Source organism: Bufo bufo, chromosome 2 (genome assembly GCF_905171765.1).
Source record: "Bufo bufo chromosome 2, aBufBuf1.1, whole genome shotgun sequence".
NCBI lineage: Eukaryota > Metazoa > Chordata > Amphibia > Anura > Bufonidae > Bufo > Bufo bufo.
Window position 1 is genome coordinate 302,382,622 of NC_053390.1, and position 21,356 is coordinate 302,403,977.

General features: G+C 38.0%; 1 protein-coding gene across 4 annotated transcripts in view; it reads left to right on the forward strand.

Moving 5' to 3' along the window:
- Positions 1–21,356, forward strand: part of LOC120988998 (M1-specific T cell receptor alpha chain-like) — a 377,020-nt gene that overhangs the window by 330,943 nt on the left and 24,721 nt on the right. For 2 of the 4 annotated variants that reach the window (XM_040416836.1, XM_040416838.1), the window contains exon 4: positions 6,873–6,929. The exons of 1 other annotated variant lie outside the window; for it this stretch is intronic. In XM_040416836.1, coding sequence (XP_040272770.1) covers positions 6,873–6,929 — 57 coding nt within the window. Of the gene's footprint in view, positions 1–6,872; positions 6,930–17,023; positions 17,085–21,356 lie in introns of all 4 variants that reach the window. One more of the 4 variants, XM_040416835.1, reaches the window with a different exon arrangement.

Below are 21,356 nucleotides of genomic sequence, written 5' to 3' on the forward strand. Positions count from 1 at the left end.
CAGCAAAATGTATTCGATTTTACAAAAATCTCTTTGACGCGCCACAGAAAACATCCACAGATGAAACTGACCTACAGTGCAGATTTTAAATCCGTAGCATGTCAATTTATAATGCAGATTTCCACCGCGGATTTCACCATTTGCAATGCATAGGGAGAAGTCCTCAGCAAAGTCCATGACAAATCCACATGTAATGCGACATGATGAAAAATCTGCATTATATGCACAGTATCTGAGCTAAGAGTTATTTAGCATTATAAAAAACTGAATCTTGTGTACATTTAATTAAAAGGGTGGTCCGCTTGGAACAATTCCTTGTTGTTAGATGGGGCCACCAGTGATCAGCTATAATGGTGGGCCACCAGTGATCAGCTATAATTGTGGGCCACCAGTGATCAGCTATAATGGTGGGACCACCAGTGTTCAGTTCCCCTGCAGTGACAATGAGGCATTACACAGTTACTATGACATCAATAGACTGTCCATGTAATACAGGGACATGACGGGTGTTTCAAAGTAATAGATGCTTTATCAGCCACAATAGGTAACCCCCCCCCCCCACACCCCCATATTTGCCTCAGAAGTCCTTAACAGGGACCTTTAATATCGTTCAATTTCATTTTGTGGATGTTTTGTGAGAAACAATAATACATATAAGCACATACTGTATGTTGCCCAGATGGTTTGGCAGGAGACATACATGTGCCACCCATTATAGTTCTTGTATTGACATGAATCACTGTGTTTATGATGCTCGTAAGGTGATATTTGGTCAAGGAACAAATCTGAAAGTTATCCTAAGTAAGTCTTTCTTGCTGAGACACTATTTACTAATGCTATACAAATTTTGAATTGATGTGCAGTTCATGTATGGATCATCCCATAGACGTACCGTATATTTATGGACTGGAAGCAACTGCCTGTGCTGCCCTCGGGGGGCTCCAACCCGTGGCTCTGATGACCCCAAAAGAAAACTCTCCTCATCCCACTTCTAGAACTATCAGAGCATACTGAGGGTTGTAGTTTCAGAACAAAATGAGAGCTGAAGGGTGCAAGTCAAGACATGAAGCCTTTAAAACATTACTTTTAATAATTACTCAGTAAAATCAAAATCATAGGCACAATAACCAAATCAAAAAGCAATGACGGGTCTACAACACCAACCGGTATGATACAAAAAATAAAAATGAGTGATGACATGGTGGCATCTTCAACCACTGGTCTTTACCTTACATGCCCTATAATTATACAGAGTAATTGTCATGAAAAGGGCAGATCCTTACAATGCTGTCCAAACATGTTTCCCTATAAATGTAGGTCTATTAGCAGAAAAAAATAGGGGTCAAACCACACAAATATGACAAGAAGACATGCACTATGGAACAAAATTGGCCACATAGTAGATTCAGTACAAATCGCCAATATAGATAAATCCCAATGAAGCCACCTACTCCGACCCCATGCTGATGGAGAGGGAGGCCTCAATTTGTATTTTTTTTATTTTTTTTACTGATCTTTGATTTAGTGTTATGTGAATGATTTTTATTTTTATTAAGGAACTATTAGAAGTTATATTTTAAAGGCTTTGGCCCGGCTGATCTGTTTTACATTGCTCCCCACTATCCGAAAACCAGTTGTTAGTTCACTGACAGGTTGGACTGGGTGGGCTTCCAAATTGTTGCTATGGACTAATGTGTCCTGGGCGTCTTCTTATGAAGCACTCATGTGTGGCTAACAGGCTGCTAACACTACAATCCTGCCCAACACTAAGAGTACATTCACAAGGTGCAAACAAATTGTGTTTTTTGCATAAAAACTGCAATTTTAGAAAATGCTAAATGAGCCTCTCTCTGCTGGAGTCCTCTCTGACATAATGAAGCAGATGTGTTATATTTTTGCTTGGTAAAATGCAGACTGATGGGTTTCGTGTACCAGTTTTCTCTTGTAGTACTGTGTATCATACGGCGCAGTGGTCTCTGACCCATGGTTCTCCAGCTCTACAAATCCCAACATGCCATGTTAATAGAGGCATTAAGTGACTTTATAGTAATTAGAAGTAATTGTTGCATTACAATTATTTGCTACCAATATATATTATACTATATATTACTCCCAGGATACAACTAAATATCATTGTATTTAATATCACAATATAGAAAGTGACATGAAGTTCATACTCCATGCTCATTCATATCATCGAGTCCTAGCCAGATCAGAGGTTTTTGCTGTTGGAAATATCACTGTGTGCATCTGGAGCTAGCTCTAAGCTCACATTCGGCAGAGGAACAGTCGTATCTGTCTCACCTAGTAAGTAATGTTCTAGAAAATACAGGTTTAGTATTACACTAAAGCAGATTTTTCTTAATTCCCAGAAGAAGAACATTTCTGCACCAGGGTGTTTATAGTTGTGTTATTCATATAAGCATCCACTTATACAAAAGTAGGATGCCATTATCTTGTCCAGTCAGTCTTATTGGCCTTCAGGGAGGAATCTTATTCCAGAATTGGTCATAGTTGCCCAGATGGTTTTGTTTCACCATCATCTTAACTAAGAAGCTTTTTCATATGTTGTTTGAACTTAATGAAAGGGTATCTTTTGCCATTGTATAGATGTGTCCTTTACTTAAATTTTCTCTTAAACCAGAAAAAGCATATACGTCTGATGGATGCCGTCTGATAGACATCTGACACCTATATGCCCCATGTTTAAAAAAAAAAAGTATGCCTAACATAAATGTTGTTTTGTTTTGTTTTTTTACTGGATGGATGTGACAGACATCAGCCAGCCATCTGTCACCCTTAGGCTCCAATGTTAAAAATACATTTGATTTAAATCTTTATTTAATAATTTTTTTTTTTACTGAATGGTGCAATATACTATTTAATTGTTGTCATGATAAACTGTATAACTTAATGGAATTCAAGAAAGGTTATAGCGGCTTATTGTCATGTAATGATATATTTTAGAACAGTTTATGTATCAGTATAGTCCAGAGTCTGAGCTCTTCTTGTGAGTTTATGAAAAGCACCTGAACACTGTGTGACATCAGGCTACGACAAGCTCATATTTGGAAAGGGCACCAAACTAAAGGTGATTCGAAGTAAGTCATTATACAATATTCTGTCCTGTATCATTAAAATTCTAGATAGATAGAGATTAGATAGATCGATAAACAAGTAGACAGGCAGACAGATAGATAAAAATAAGGAAAAAAAAACCATAAGCACTATTAACGTGTGGATAGGTGCAATCCATCCAAGACTGTTAGTTCTGGGTCTCAAAATGTCAAATTTGCAAAAAAAAGAGGCAGCGCTACAAATAAAGTAAAGGGTGATAGACCTGGATTAATTCACTATAACTGAAAGGCAATGTTTCATCTCAACAAAATGAGGCCTTAAGATTGAGTGATGCCTCATTTTTGCCAAATTAGATTAGAAAAATCTATATATACTGTCTCTTCTTTGAGAGATATAACATATATATATATATATATATATATATACCCTAAATTCTTCACCAACTGGGTTAGATCTCTCAAAGATTTATATATATATATACACACACACACACATATATGTTCTTAGAGTACTCAAGCTGACATCCCACTAACTGGATTCCATCTAAAAACTGGGTTCAATTCAAGTGTGAATTTTCTATTTCTATTCAAAACATGGCGACAATGGAAACTGATAAAATGTAAGTAAACTACAGACTTTTAGATACATTCATGAAGCACAAAATTGTGCCTATTGTCTACTATCATGACTATCATGAAGTATTTTGCTTTAAAACACTACACACGTAGTGAATTTAGTGGACATGATTCGCACAAGGTTTTAATCTCTGCAGTAAAACAGGATTGTTAAAAGGGAGTACAGATGAGAAATCTGCAGGACAAATGTATTAGGAACTTGCTAAACATTTTATTGCAGAATGAATACGCTTTTTATGTTAAAAACGGCAAACCCTTCAGAAAACCTCAAATATTTGTAGTAACTGAACCCAGGGTATAGACGCTATTTGACTATTTTACTTACAGTATAAGTCTGTTGGATATGTATTATAGTGTTTTTGTTAGCAAATGTATCCTCAAGATATGAAATCACAGGAAGAGACAGTTCTATCATTAGTAATCTTTTCATTGATAAAAATTCTGCGGTAGAAATTATGAAAATTCCATTAAATGATCTACTAGATACAGGATGTGACATAAGGTCTACAATGGGGCTATTATATACTATTTGTATGTGTTGACATACTGTACTTAGCTATTTGTATTGGATTGAAGCACTGTGGCAACTACTGGCAGCTATAAACTGATATTCGGCAGTGGGACTAAGTTACTAGTGACTCAGAGTAAGTAAAACTGTAAGATTTATATTGATTATGTATTAGACTGGGTTCACATCAGCGCTAGTAACTTCCATTGTTCTCCTCTATTAGAGGAGCAGAACAGCGAAAATCCTGGAAGGTCCATTCCATTTCCATTCAGGACTCTGTTATTTCAGTAGACAAAAAACTTGCGCATGCACTTGGGGGACATTTATAAAGGCTGTTACGATAGTTTTAAATTGTTGAATGTTTTGGCGCACGTGACAATTTGCGCAAAATTTAGCGACTTTTGTCTTCCCACGTAACTTTTAGAAATGGAGTCAGTAGATGGTCTGTTCACTTTTAATGTGCATGTATAATATGCAACATTTACTAGCCAGTACGTCAGGTACCCCCTGGTGTACAGTCACTTAAAAAGGCAAAACCACATTACACATGTGCCGAAAATCCGTGTGCCATCATATAAATTGGCACAGCACAGAAAAAAAAAGCTGAATTCACAAATGCCCCTCTTTGTCCTCGTCTCTGTGGAGGTCAAGTGGGAGGGCTGAGGGGCAGGTCAAAGTTAAGGGGGTGGGCTGCTGTGCAGGTCAATGTTAAGGGGGTGGGCTGCTGTGCAGGTCAATGTTAAGGGGGTGGGCTGCTGTGGAGGTCTATGTTAAGGGGGTGGGCTGCTGTGGAGGTCAATGTTAAGGGGGTGGGCTGCTGTGGAGGTCAATGTTAAGGGGGTGGGCTGCTGTGCAGGTCAATGTTAAGGGGGTGGGCTGCTGTGCAGGTCAATGTTAAGGGGGTGGGCTGCTGTGGAGGTCAATGTTAAGGGGGTGGGCTGCTGTGCAGGTCAATGTTAAGGGGGTGGGCTGCTGTGGAGGTCAATGTTAAGGGGGTGGGCTGCTGTGGAGGTCAATGTTAAGGGGGTGGGCTGCTGTGGAGGTCAATGTTAAGTGGGTGGGCTGCTGTGGAGGTCAATGTTAAGGAGCAGGGTGCTGTTGATTGTCAGTGTTAAGGGGATGGACTGCTGTGGAAAACACTGTTATGGGGGTGGAGGGCTGTGAAGGTCACAGTTAACAGGGTGGACCACTTTGTAGGTAACCGTTAAAGGGGTGGGCTGCTGTGGAGGTTAAAGTTAAGGAGGTAGACTGCTGTGGAGGTCACTATTGAGGAGGAGGAGTGCTGTAGTGGTCACTGTTAAGGGGGGAAACTGTGGATATCTTTTAACCTCACACGCAAACATTAAATTAATTAGTGGAAGGATATTTGTGCAAAGTCAGATCATCCTGCTAATATATATCTAGGAGATATTTATTAGTACAGTGTGCCAGCATCTCTTCCCTGGGCAGCATGCACCAGACTGAAATGCTAAAAACAATGCCAGGTTGGATCCAGTGTTGTTTCTACCTTCTTTTAAAGAAAGAAAAGTGAGAGAATGTTTAGTAATGAACTAAGCTGTGGAGAACGAGGTCAGCGGTATATATGTAGTGTAATATATGCATTCATTACAATATGCAATTTCATGCAATACAATTACAATGTTCAAGCTACTGTGGAGATCTCATACAGCCGGATGAAAGATAGTGTAAAGGAGTCAGTTAGAGTGCAACCTCAGGTAATTGGGGAAAGCTGACATTTGGAGGAGGAACCCAGCTTCACGTTACTCCCAGTAAGTTTTATCTAAATGTAGGATGAAAATAAGTCATTGAATATAAAAGTAAATAATAAATGCAAATACTAGTAATAGTAAATAACACTCCTTTTTTATCATTTGTGGTAAGATGGGTATCTACTGGAGGGGTAGGTTTATTCTATGGAGATGCACAGCTGGGTGACACTTTTTGTAATGGCACCGAGCACTGTGACTACATCTGGTGTCAATAAGCTGATATTTGGAACGGGAACAAAGGTTACTGTGTCACCAAGTAAGTAGATAAGACTATTTCTTGTAAGGTTAATATAGGTAAATACAATGGGGAAAAGTTAGGAATCCTGATATTTAGACATTGTAAACTCAGATTAGAAGTTAGAGACTTTCCTTTACTTTAAACCATTATTTTGCTCCAAAATCTGAAGCACTGCATTAATAAATTTGGTGCAATTTTTGTCTTGAGAAGCCCCGTTCCCTTTTATGGATAGGTCTGAGAAGTGTCTAGCAAGGAGCAAAAAGGATCGAAAACATATGCTCCAATTTTGTTTTTTTGTCACATTTTAAGCAAAAATTCAGCTGCCTTTTGGAATAGTAAACCTGCTTCATCATCTAGGGTCCCAGGCGTCCCAATACAGTACAAAATACTGGACTCAATCTAATTCTTGGTGTGAATATTCCTTAAACAGTTCTTGGGTCTTCTAATGTCCGTGGATATAGATACATATAAGGCAGATGGATCCAAGAGCTTGTGAATTATGTATCCCACTTTACAATTTATAACCCAGAAGTGAGTTTTCTCCTTATGTCAGGGAATATGTGGACTCATGTACAAAGCTGTAGTATGGGTGACCCACATACTCTGGGTAATTGTAGGTTTTTGCTGAGGTTTCTTTTACTGTGATAGTAACTACAACAAATATGTCTTTGGAGCAGGGACACAACTGACCATCATTCCCAGTAAGTCCTCAAGTCTTCAATTTTACTTTAAGAGATGAGGAAAAACTTTTTAAGAAATAACTTTGAATAGAGTCCAATCTATTAAAATAGATTTGACAAAGTCTAAGCAAATGTAATGTAATTTATGGAGGATTTTCAAACAAAAAATGATCACTGATAATATATATATATACACAGAAGTACAGCCTGCAGGTGGGTGTTGGGTGTTTTTGCTCATCAGGATGTCACTGTGGGTACTGGGGCTGGGTATAAGCTCACATTCGGCTCTGGAACTCTTGTATCTGTCATGCCCAGTAAGTGCTAACATTTCTTTGACGATTTTTCAATATTGGATGTTAGACTTTACACAGAGTAAGGGCTCATTCAGAGGGGGCGTATGCTGTCCGCAAAAATACTGAATGCTATCCATTTTTTTGCGGATCCGCAAAAAAACAGATAGCATTCAGTATTTTTGCTGACCCATAGACTTCAATGGAGCCATCTCCTGATTTTCACGGACAAGTATAGGACATGTTTAATTTGTTTTGCGGAACCTTGGAATAGAAAAGGGCCCCATAGAAGTGAATGGGTCAGCATCTAATCCGCAAAAAAAACGGATCCGCTTTTTTGTAGATAGCATACGGCCGTCTGAATGAGCCCTAAATGGTAGGTGATGATCTGAGAGGTCTCATCCACAAGGGTTACATTCTGAACTGTGCATTATTCTTCTACATGAACTGTATCATTATTTTAATGACCTGATGAGAGTAATACTTGCTGACAATAACACAATATGGCCAATGACATACTTAACGATAAAAGCAGGGTGACAGAGGACTGGTTGTCGGGCTTTTTAGTGTGTACTGTGAGGTTTACCAAGTATACACCTCTATTATATAAATGTTGATAAATAGATAGATAGATAGATAGATAGATAGATAAATATGAGATAGATAGATATTATATAGATAATGAGATAGATAGATAGATATTAGATAGATAGATAAATATGAGATAGATAATAGATAGATAGATAGATAGATAGATAAATATGAGATAGATAATAGATAGATAGATAAATATTAGATAGATAGATATGAGATAGATATTAGATAGATAGATAGATAGATAGATAGATAGATAGATAGATAGATAGATAGACAGACAGATAGAGATGATTGATGACAATTAGATCTTGTGATTTTCCTGTGGTCCCGCACTAGTAAGCAGACATGCATCCAGAGTCAGAGATGAGTTTTTGTAGAGCAGTTTCTGCTTGTGGGAATAATGCTGGACAGAAGGTTATATTTGGAGCGGGTACTAAACTCACTGTACGACCTAGTAAGTAACAGATCACTAACCCTATCACTACAATGAAATGGGATTAATAAGATACTTACTCCTTGCAGGTAATACGGATGTGACAGATGTGATGTTCATATATCATTTCTTACCGGTCGCCGGGTGTTAGATAAAGGTTACACTTTTAGGCATAATGACATTTCTTGCATAGTAATAGTGTTTGGTGATGGTCCCTAGAGTCTGTAGAATGTGTCACTGTTGTAGTGGCTGTACATATATCTGGCTATGGATTGCTATGGATTTGTGCTGCATCCTCCTATGTTATAAACTGCATGTTGATTCTTGGGAAACACACAACGTCCTTCCAGCAGACTTCTCTAAGTTCTGGCGTCACAAACCATAGACATAGTGTATTATTAACATGCCACAATTCACGTCACTAAGTGCAGGAAAGCATTCCAACATACCTGTCTCTATGGAACATGTCAGGGTGTGTTCAGTGAAAAACATGCATGCCAGTTGAATCCTTTTAGTCTGCCATTGTGGTCGGTGTTTTCGTTTTTTACATGCATTGTTCACACATAACACACAGCATCTCCTAGCAATCTTCAGCGAAAAATTGACTGTGTCCAGACACCCTCTGTGTGTTGTCAGTTTTTTTCACTGACCCATTGATTTGAAAGGACCAGTTCTGCATGAAAAACTGCTAAAGATAGAACATGCTGCCCATTTTTCTGAATGGACAGAGGGTCAATGAAAAAACAGTGTTCATGTGCATATACCCTTTGAAATGAATGGTTCAGGGTTCAGTCCGGATGCTGTTTGCAATCTATTGTAAAAACGGACAGAAAACGCGCTTGCGTGAAATAAGCCTAATGCATCAGACTTGCACGGAGTGAAAGTTATTCTTTTGTTGCAGCCTGGTCAGATAAGTGACCTATGTGTGAGTGGAGTTCGATCCACAGAACAGCTGTAGGCTGAGTGTAGGCTCCACTGTACACATTATTGTAAGGACGCGTGTGACTGTGTCTAGGAGCTGCAAATAAGCTGATCTTTGGAGTAGGAACACAACTCAAAGTAACTCCAAGTATGTATCATACAATATATACACAATTGTTTATATAGATCTTGGTAGTATCGGTCCTGATACGTTAAGTTTTAAATGTACCAGGATACTTGTGATGTGAAGGGTCCTAAATGTGAACCTTTGTTTTCTATGCCTTGAGGTTCTATAGTTTTTGGAAAACTTTTGATTACTGTGCACAGTCAGGATACAATAAACTTACCTTTGGAAAAGGCACCAAAGTTCATGTGAGGCCAAGTAAGTTTTCAAAACCGTTTCTCAAGAACTTCGAGACATCTAGACGATGATTCTTTGACCACCTGTAATTGTTAATTAATACTATTCTCAAAATTGTATAAGCTTATGTACAGTAGTTCAATATCAGTAAAGGGGTAGCTCTATGAATTTCTAACTTCTGCGAAATAGGAAATCATTAAAATGACTTGTCATCATTGTCCATGCCGCCTGAACCATGGGTAGCATGAAATCACAAAAGATTCCTCATGACAGTGAGCTAAGCAGGGCCAAGTAGAATAATTGGGGCATGGGGAAAACAGTCTGGGCATGAGGAGAAGAGTTTGAGCATGGGAGAAGAGTTTGGGCATGGGGAGAAGAGTCTGGGCGTGGGAAGAATAATCTGGGCATGGGAAGAATAATCTGGGCATGGGAGAAGAGCCTGGTCATGGAGATAAGAGTCTGAGCACAGGGAAAAGAGTCTGGACATAAGGGGGGGGGGGGGGAATTCCGGGCATGGGTAAAAAAGTCTGGGCATAGAGAGAAGAGTCTGGCCACTGGAAGAAGGGTCTGGCTTGAGTTGAATAGTCTTATTGTAGAAATAAGAGCCTGGGCGGGCATGTGGAGAATGGTCTGGGCATGGGGAGAATAGTCTTGGCATGCGTATAATGAGAGACTTGGTTTTTTTAAACTGTGTTTTCTCTGGAACTTTACAGTGTTTTAGAGTACAGCATAGCTATCTATCATGAGGGACACTTTCAGGATTTCATGCTGCCTGTGGCTCAGGCTACATGAACCTGATCAGAGATTCCCATTAAATATGCTACTTAGCTCCCTATGTTCTCTAACAAATGTCTGAAGGTATTTAGGAAGATAGAATGGATATGTAAAAGGGGGAACAGATCATTAGGAAGTCCAAAGCCCCTTGGACAGTTAATGTTCTCCCAAAGCAAGTGTGTCATATTTCTTGTGTTTGGTAAGAGACCATGGCCTTTATAGACCAGATGACTTTCCACCATAATTGTTACTTTTGATGCTGAAGATACTGTATATTATATATTTACTACCTTTGGTTTGAGAAGATTGGGTAACAGCATTTTTGAATGACTAGATAACACTGTGCTTCTTCGAGTTATAGCAAACTTATATTTGGTGGTGGAACTAAACTAAGTGTTTCTCCAAGTAAGTGAAAAATGTCTTAGCACTACAGTAGTTAAGTCTACAGTAGTTTTATATGTTTTTTTATGTTTGATATTTCTTCAAGATACAGTATTGACGGCGAATGAAACATACAATTATAGTATGGGAAATGCCGCCTGCGTGTGATCTGTAATAGATGGTACTGTGCAATATTCTATATGATAAAAGGATTCAATTATTTTTAATCAGGTTTAATAGCAAAGTATATGTAATTCTGTCAGATGTATCTAAGCATAAGTGAGTAAACCTTACATCCTCCCGCAGCTGTGGCCCCCAAGACTCTCATTCACGGTCCAAATATTAACATGCCTCTATACTAGTAATTTAGAGTTTCTAACTGATTCATATGAAGCCATTGAGTCTTACAGTACATCTATTCTATTTTCTAATGAATAAAATGATTATGTTGCATGTGATTACCTTATACTGTAGGAGAAGGTCCACTGCCCGGTCATTAATATGTTTCACATACCATTTACCTAAAGATCACATGGTTTCAGAGTTAAAGGGATTTTGCCTGAATCAAAAATGATCCCCTATTCACTGGATAAGGGCTTAGAGTCTGATTGCTGGGACCCCCAATGATAATCAGGGTAGAGGTCCATGTGGCTGTCTCCACAAGTCCCACTGACTTGACCACCATGCCATTCACCAGGGGATACAGGACTTCCTATTCTTGTGGTTGGTGGGGGTGGAATGTCCATTGATTATACTTATTGCCTAAAGGGATAAGGTTTGACTGTAGAAAAAACCCATATGATGGGTTATCCCATACAAATGTATGACACGTCCACTAGAGAAATTATAAATGTGCAATCTTTGGGGGTCCAAGTTTTAATGGTTAGAATACTATCATAGATACTGTCTTATAATACATTTAGCCTAGGACTCTAGGCCCCGTTGTGGTATTTTAGTGACATATACCAGAAATAATTGAAGACAGTTGTGCACTTGTACTGTAGTCACTGCTGGATTATATCACGTGTAGTATGTGTAACGGTGAATGTGATCTGGGACACTGAGTGGGTTTATGTTAAGAGGTGAAGTGATGTGTACTACTAGCAACTACAAGTTCATATTTGGCCATGGCACCAGACTACGTGTCCTACCAAGTAAGATATGTGTCATTTACATGTTGTTTCTAACTATATGACAGTAAGAGGTCTCTGTGTGGCAGATGGCACACAAGCCAGATGCCATGACCACCTAAAATTAAGGTAAAAATGGTCTCCTAGAGGCTAGCCCCTCCAGCCTGTGGATTCTGTACTCCAAGAGGGCAAATGTCATGTCTACATGGGGTATTCACACTGTGGGGTATTTACACTGGGTATTTTTAAAGGCAAAACAGGGTATGATCATAACCTTGGAGGTACTTTTATGTCATTTGTCTGAGAAGGGGGTACTTGGATTTGTAACATGAGAATACTGTTCCAGAGGGTTAGATCGATCTATCTATCTATCTATCTATCTATCTATCATTCTATCTATCTATCTATCTATCTATCTATCTATCTATCTATCTATGTCTCTATTATCTATCATCTGCCTATCTATCTATCTATCTATCTATCTATCTATCTATCTATCTATCTATCTATCATCTAATTATCTATCTATCTATCTAATATCTATCTATCTATGTCTCTATTATCTATCCATCTGCCTATCCATATCCATTACGTATGTATATATTATCTCTATGTCTGCTTGTCTATTATCCATCTATCGGTCGATCTATCATCTATCTAATCTATCCATCCATAGATACATCTAGTCATCAATTAATGTACCATCTCTCTAGTTTTGCCTGAGATTACATAATTATAGACATTATGTTATACTGGACTGTCTGTAAGGTTACATTTGGGCACAAATATATACATATATTATGGGTGGTACTTGGTAATAGATTTTTTGCGAGACATAGAATTTATTTTCAAATGGAATGAACAGAAGGGAGTGTGTAATACATTGCAATCCGCAATACAGTTGGGAATCTTATCGAACAGCCTTCTCTATGGAGTCAAGTGAAATAGAACACACGCTCACATTGTAAATGACCCTTATTAGTGTGCCTAATCTGGAGCGTGGTGTGACCTTTATTTCACAGGGTCTTGCGTTGTCATTGTATTGGTTAGTTAGTCAGTACATAGATTGCACATCACTCGCTGTCCTGTCTCTGTATCCTGCTACGACACAGCTTTTTGCTATGAGACGACACACTGTGTAACAATAACGTCAAACTCACTTTTGGAAGTGGAACAAAAGTAACAGTGACACCAAGTAAGTCCATAAGTTACATAGTTATTATATCAGCCATACTGGTCTCATCATGAATGAAAGCTTACAGGACAGACAAGTGATGGGGTCATGGTTTGGTCCATCCTCAGCCCCTCTATCATACAGTACGGTAATAGTCACTCTATAGATCAGCACAGGATGCCAGGGCTCATTCAGACAGACGTATGCTGTCCGCAAAAATGCAGATCCGTTTTTTTTGCGGATTAGATGCTGTCCCATTTACTTCTATGGGGCCCTTTTCTTCCATCGCACGGCTCAGCAAAAAAATGAAACATGCCCTATACTTGTCAGTGAAAATCAGGACATGGCCCTATTGAAGTCTATGGATCAGAAAAAAAACGGAATGCAATCCATTTATTTGCGGACATGCTGAACTGTCTGCAAAAAAACGGATCCGCATTTTTGCGGACAGCATACGGCCGTCTGAATGAGCCCTTAGTCATATGTCCAGTACAAAGTACCGAGTAGTTATATCGACTACATCTAATAAAGTAGTAATTATTACTACTAATTATTACTACTACTACTCACTAATTTACTTATACCTTCCTGTGAGAGAAGGTGGAAACCTATTCATGGATCAGAGAGCACAGATATAATGACAGGACATTTGCAAGAGACCCTTTCTAGAAAGTTCTAAATCATCAATTAAGAGAAGCAACAGTAAAAAGATGGAAATGTAAACTGAATGAACGAGTTAATATAACAATATATCTAATTCAGGAGCTTGGAAAATCCTTAAGGCTGACCATTCAGACTAGGAAACGGTGCTTCAGTCTATCTATCTATCTATTATCTATCTATCTGTCTATATATTGTCTATCTAATGATCTATCTCATATCTATTATCTATCTATCTAATATCTATATATCTCATATCTATCCAATGTCTATCTATCTATCTATTTATTATCTATCTATCTATCTATTTATTATCTATCTATCTATCTATCTTATATTTATTTATTTATCTATTTATCTATCTTATATCTATCTATCTATTTGTCTATATATTATATTTCTATCTATCTTTGTAATTTGGCTTATGTTATCATTGTGCTATAATTGTCAGTAATGTCATGTACAGCTCATAGAGACGAGACCCTGTCATGTGTAATGTGTACCTGCACTTAGATTTTATGTAATGCATTGAGCACAGTGTTATAATACTGGTGTCACTAAACTGATATTTGGGAAAGGGACCAAACTTCAAGTGCACCCAAGTAAGTTTGTAATGGGCAATTTATTTACATAATTGTTGGGGGGAATTTGATTACAAATTCTAAAATTCTATATTATTTGCAAAATTGTTTTACTTACTACAGTGACAATTAGGTGAAGGAATGTGGATGTTACTTCCATATGTAATCATATTGATTAACATTGAATAATGTATCAGATAAAGTGAGGTTTTATATAAGTATATATATATATATATATATATATTATAGCTATAGTTACTGAGACATACAGTAGCATGAGAGGAGATATACGGTTTTCTTGTAGTCAGTTGAAACACTGTGCATATGGAGGCAACTACAGGCTGGTATTTGGAGCGGGGACCAGACTGACTGTTCAGCCAAGTAAGTTCTTTGTGTGCAAGATAATTATTAATCTTATTTGGAGTGTGTATTCTTCATAAGTATCTAGGAAGGATTTTATTTCTATGTACAGGGTGATACACTGACTGTGTGCATAGAAATATAATATGTACATATACATTTGGGACCTTGGTCACAGGCCCCCATAAGGAATTGCACCCGCGTTTAATGTGTGTTGCTTTTTTCTTTTCTTTTTATATATATATATTAGACATTTTAAACTTTTATGTTAATGTTCACACAGTTAAATGCAGAGTATTTACCGTAAACATGTAAATTGCTCAAACAGTATAATGTGCCAAAATACAATCATTCCATTTCATTTTATTTGTGAATTTTAATAATCTTAAAAGCTAAAAAGGCCTATTCCACTCAGGCCTGAGACATTGATTGTATTACAAGCACATAGGTTGCCAGCAGTTTCTGTAGTGGGATTTCTGACTGTGCTAATACTGGTAACTGGAAGTATGTCTTTGGGGAAGGCACCAGACTCACTGTTCAGCCCAGTAAGTAATGGGAAAGCTACTTTTAAGAAATTATTCTTTTTCGTTTACATGGTCAACAAAATCAATTTTGCATTCTATTACTCTGTAGTGTTTTTAGAAAAACGACTTTCTAGGTGGAAGAATTAGCTACGCGAGCACGTGTGTGTCATGTAGTCATAACAGAACTACATTTTAATATTCTTATAAGGCTACATTCACACGACCGTATGAATGAGTCTGCATCTGTTCCGCAATTTTGAGCACATATTCATATAGTCACTACACAAAGAGCAATAGCCATAGTATAGAGTAGAAGGTAAGTAGTAAGTGTAAAGACCTCTGTCACAGTGTGCTTATGGAAGTAACATTGGGAAACTTACCTTTGGACAAGGGACAATACTGAGTGTGACCCCAAGTAAGTATGAGTAAATGTATAATTTCTATAAATAATATATCTTTATACTGTTTAGGGTCTATATTGACCTACATGCAATCTGCCAAGGAATGCCAACTGCCATCAAGTACAGTAGTAGCGGGGTCAGGAAAGTAATATCAGGACAGATGTATCAATGAGCTGGGAATGAAGATTAATGGCTGTAAAGTTAGTACAACTCAAGAATATGACTTTTATTTTTCCTATAATTGTTCAGTAGTAAATGATCATGGCTGCAGAAAATGACAATGAGTAGAAGTAGCCTGTTTTATTTTACTGGAATAGATGTTGATAGGCCATCATTTCTACAAGATTTTCAGCACCATGGGTGAATTGCACCACTATTGTAGGTTTTCCACCCTGACCTTCTCATAGAGTACATACAGTACTGTGAGAGCGGTGGCTTTTTTGGAATTCAGGTACACAGTATAATTTTAAGCCTATTTTTGGGAACAGTAATTGTAGGACTCAGTAAATGAGAATTATCTACCATTATACATTCTGAAATTAATACATATTATGTTTAATATTAATCATTCATTAGCAGGAGCATAGCTAAAGGCTCTTGGGCCCTGGTGCAAGAGTTCAGCTTGGGCCCCCCTTCCCTCAATGCTTTGTGGCCAAGGGCAGGGAAGCACATAGCCTTCATGCTGCCTGAGGTAAAAATTGGGACCCCCACCACCTCCAGGGAAATTCTTGACCTAACCCCTTTCCTTAAGTCAGAGGTGTAACTTGACCAGCATGCACTTTCTATAATACCAGATCTTCTTATGTGGCACAAGGGTCTTTGCCTCAGGCTCCTGGTACCTCTGCACACCCTATAGCTACGCCACTGTTCATTAGTCCTTATCTAAGAGGGAATCAAGTCAAGTGACATAGTTATGCAATCCATGCTTACCCAATAGTAGTGCATGAAGTTCCAGAGGCAGTGGAATGTATACTATGTTCATGGCGGTATGTGCCTTTACAGACCATTCAACCTACCGTAAATCTAACCAGGTACTTGGCCAAAGACATTTGTTGATTGTCATCTATCACAATAATTTGGAAATTTCTGATGAGGATTACCTGACATGGCCAACACCGACTTTGACCATGTTTATGACCGATAATGTGAAATGTGCCACGTGCTATCAATTATACCCAGCTGAGACATCAGTATACATTTCTACTGGTTTTATGCCCTATGACAAATGTCTGATTTAATATAAAGCATGAATTTACATGGAAAACCACTAATAACACATTTCCATGCTCCACTGTAAGGTTCTTTGTTCTAGGAGCAGTAAATGAAGGGGATATTCCACTTAAAAGCTATATGGAAATAGAAAATATGTATAGTAGCCTAAGTATTTAGATTCACATGCCATATAATAAAATGTGCCAGAATGTATTATCTAAATGATTTTGGGCTGCCAGTTGTACATGCTACATTTATCAACTGGTGATAAATCTACAGCAGGGTTTTGTGTAAAGGGGGCTGTGGATGTGTGAATAGTGGATCTGGCTGGGGAAAGCTCATATTTGGCTCTGGAACTCAGCTACAAGTGAATCCACGTAAGTTATACCAGTATAGTAAAGTATAAACTGTGATGGACTGCAGCCTCATTATACTTTTTATCATAACTGCAATTTGTGAGTCAGATATAATTATATATTCTAAAGGAGTCTTCTACCAAGTGGTCTTCTCAAACAAGATGCCCAGCATGAATACAGCCATGCTGTATGGAGAATAAGTATTTCCAACCACTGGGATCCACACTGATAACATAAACGGGTATCATGAGTTCCCATAAGAATGCAGCGGTAGGTTGAACATGTACGCTGTGTTCCATTCATTCCCTATGGGACTGTAGAAGATAGCCAAGTACTTGGTAGAAGTATAAATTGGCAGTAGAAAATTAGGGGGGAGGGGGTTCTATACCAGCATCAACCTCATTAGGCATGAGGACATAGTTTAGGACGGTGATAACAGTAATCAGGTACCTTGAAAAAAGATGTTTTTGTACGTACATATAATACTGTGTAATGCTGGCTACAACTTTGTCTTTGGAAGTGGAACCAGATTAACAGTTAACCCTAGTGAGTACTCATTCACATGTCCAGTATTTGTGCCATTTTTCCTAAAGCTTTTCTATAATGCATATTAAATTTTTTATAATTTGTTATTCATTTTGCTATTTATTCTATTTAGCACCAGTACATACCCCGGCACTTTATAATACCATATAAAAAGCTAGTAAAAACACAATGCAAGGATGATAACCAAAAAGTATAGAAAATAAGCTAATACATATGATGTGGACAAAACAGAAGAGCTGGAGCCCTGTCCGTAGTAGATATTAATGTGGCTACTTATTGCAGAATTACAGATCCTGCATCCAGGGGTAATAATTAATTAATTTACTGAAATAGATCCAGATACAAGAACATAGTTACAGAGGTAGCATTTGTAATAGACCAAGTGCCTGAGGGGAACCAAAGGCTGTTCTGCCATACAAGAAGGCACAAGTACTGCAAATGGCCCAATCTAGAGTAGGTGGGACCCTCATAGATTTTGCATTCGGTGCCAAAAAAAAATTCCCTGACCCCATTAACCAGTTAATTATCTGGATAACAGAATCTCTACTCAATATCCATGGCACATGGGTACAAAGAAATGTGACAACCAACCATTACTTATATTTTATATTTGTACCTTACAATAATAGCAATACTAGGTAAGTACATTGGGTTATTATAAGTGTAGTGTGCACCATGTTCATTAATACATGGTATGCCTAAAGAATAAGTGGTGCGGAGCTTAGTAAATATGTTATGTTCAGTGCCACCAGTTGCCATAGTTACACTGATAAATGAGTAAGAATAGGAATTGGGATATGATTGAATAAGAACATGAATATGAATTGGAAGTAAATGTGACTCCTGCTGAGGGTATAGTATTTGTTAAAGGGCTAGACACTGTGTGATTATGGCAGTGGAGGAAACAGACTGGTGTTCGGACAAGGCACTGTTCTCACTATTAATCCCAGTAAGTATTCTACATGTTATAACACAAAATGAAGGAATAGAGAAAAGTCATAAAACGCAGGAGACATAGTCATTTTATTAAGACATATAGGGGGACATTTATGAAGCCCTCTCTGCAGGTTTTCTGGCTTTAATCGTTCTCATCACTTAGTAGTGAAAGTTAGATGAGTAGATATATACCAGATTTAAGAAATGTTAAAGCAAAAGTCACAATCTCACTCCATTGGGGGGAGAGGTATGATAAATATGATGCTCAGCCTGAATGCTATTCTTTTCTAGAAAACTGTCACAATTACATTAAAGCATGCCATACTGTCGTCAGCATTTATATCCTACATTAGTAAATGTAATGGCATGAAGGGCAGGTTTACATGATCAGGGTTTTGATGTTTTTTTCAAGCCAAAGCCAAGAACAGATCTTGAATGAAGGACATGTATAAAGAAAAAGACTAGTGGGGTCATTTATCAAACTGGTGTAAAGTAGAACTGGCTTAGTTGCCCATAGCAACCAATCAGATTCCACCTTTCATTTTGAAAAGGAGCTGTAAAAAATGAAAGGTGGAATCCGATTGGTTGCTATGGGCAACTAAGCCAGTTCTACTTTACACCAGTTTTATAAATGACGCCATAGGTTTTCTCCAATTTTTTAATCTACTCCTGGCTTTCAAAAACTGCAGAAAGAAAAACTTGAATGTGGAAACCCAGCCTTGCAGGTCCAAAGCTTGTACTAGTTGGGAGTAAATGTGACTTCTGCTAGAGGTCTAGTATTTGTTAAAGGGCGAGACACTGTGTGGTTATGGCAGCGGAAGTTACAAACTGGTGTTCGGACAAGGCACTGTTCTGACTGTCAACCCCAGTAAGTATTCTACATTTTATAACACGTCGTAAATATATTATAAAACATAGTAGTACTAAATGAACCAGTATGATCATCATATGTATGATGGTTTCCAGTCAAATTCACTGACACAAGTTATTTTTCATGACTAATTTACTAAGGCCATGGTTTTGGAAAACTGGCACAAGAAACGCAAGAAGCCCCAACCTGTAAACTAGTGTTATCTACCACAATGCTAGGTGAGACCTTGCCCACTGGTGAGGATTATATATCCTTGTGCAGTATTTTAGAGATTACCATCCTTCTTTCCAGACTAGTGTACCCCCCCAGAGGCTCCATCAGCCTTTCTTACCATGGCATATATGTGAAAGCAGATGTGCCAATCCACCTTTTCTTTATGTTTAAGGCTACATCCATACAAGACAAATTAAACTGAAAAAATCCATTGCAGACTCACAACGAAACTTGCACCACAATCTGCACAATTATTTTTTTGGGGGGATTTCAACCTATGCATTGCAAAGGGTGAAATCGGCTATGAAAATCTGCAGAAAGGGCTAACATGCTGCAGGTTTAAAATCCGCACCATGTGTCAATTTCCCTGCTGATGTTATCCCACAGATGAGATTTGTTAATATGTCATCCCCTTTGCATCAACAAATCAACATGGAAAACCAGCAGCGTATTCCATATGTGTATCCTAACATTACTTCCCGACAATAATTCCAGTATCGGATGGTTATTGACAGCTGAATGTATGTAAGAGCAGCACAGCAAATAACTACAGTCCAGAGCAGAAGTGCGGTATTTGTTAGTGGGCTAGACACTGTGTGCTTCTGGCACGGGAGGTTACAGACTGCTGTTTGGACAAGGCACTGTTCTCACTGTAACTCCCAGTAAGTATTCTGCATTGTATTACATGGAGACTGAAGTGAATTTAATAGAAAAATATTCCATAAATATCATAAAATATAATAGATGTGGTAAATTTCTTTAAATTATACAGATGGATGAGTTGGCACTCTGTGTATCCTGTATTAGAACAAATTCAGCTCTGCTACTTCTGTACTTGTTTTCACCATGTCTTACATGTATAGATGAAAGTGCCAGAATTAGGCAGATTTGATCTGTAGGCTCTATATGATATCAGACTGAGATAATAATTGTATTTGCCATGAATATGTTCAGTCTGAACGCATGGTACATACAGTATAGTTCTAGACTGCAGTGAAGAAGGCCGGCTGTACATAGGGGTATATGTAGTAGAGTATATTACTGTGAGGATACTGGAGCCAGGAAGCTGATTTTCGGGCAAGGCACACGGTTGTCAGTGTATCCAAGTAAGTTCTGAGAAACCATCATTAACCTCACTACCCTAATAACATCTAGATAAAGTACGTGTAGTGCGTCTCATAGCGCAGATTTCCGGAGCCCTGGCCAGCGATGGCTTACAAATGATGTTTAGTCATTTACTAAACTAACTAATATTTTTTTTTAAATGTTTTTTTACATGTATGTACAGTAGCTAACGTATATCCTACGCCGAATCATATAAATTGTGCAACTTTATCAGAAGAGGCATTTTTCTGGTGGATTGTTTTCAGTTTTTTCCCTCTTCGCTGCAAAATTCCAACAAATGTATTAAATTGTCACAAAATGTTTTGAGTTTACAGCATTTTGCTCCAGAGAGGGAAAAATGCAGGCCAAAAAAAAAAAAACATGAAAATGCCCCTTATGGTTATGAACCTAAAGTAGTGAAGTATCACTAAGTAGCAATGAGAAAAATAATGCGCATGGCACAAAAGCTAGTAAAGCAGGCGCAAACACATTAAATACCGTATAAAATACTGATACACAGCTTAGGACCAAATTATGCCATAGTTGTGATGCTTGGAGCTTGTTAAATTCCTTCCTTTGCACTTCAAGCATTCTCCATTGTCAATGAATGGAATCAATATTGC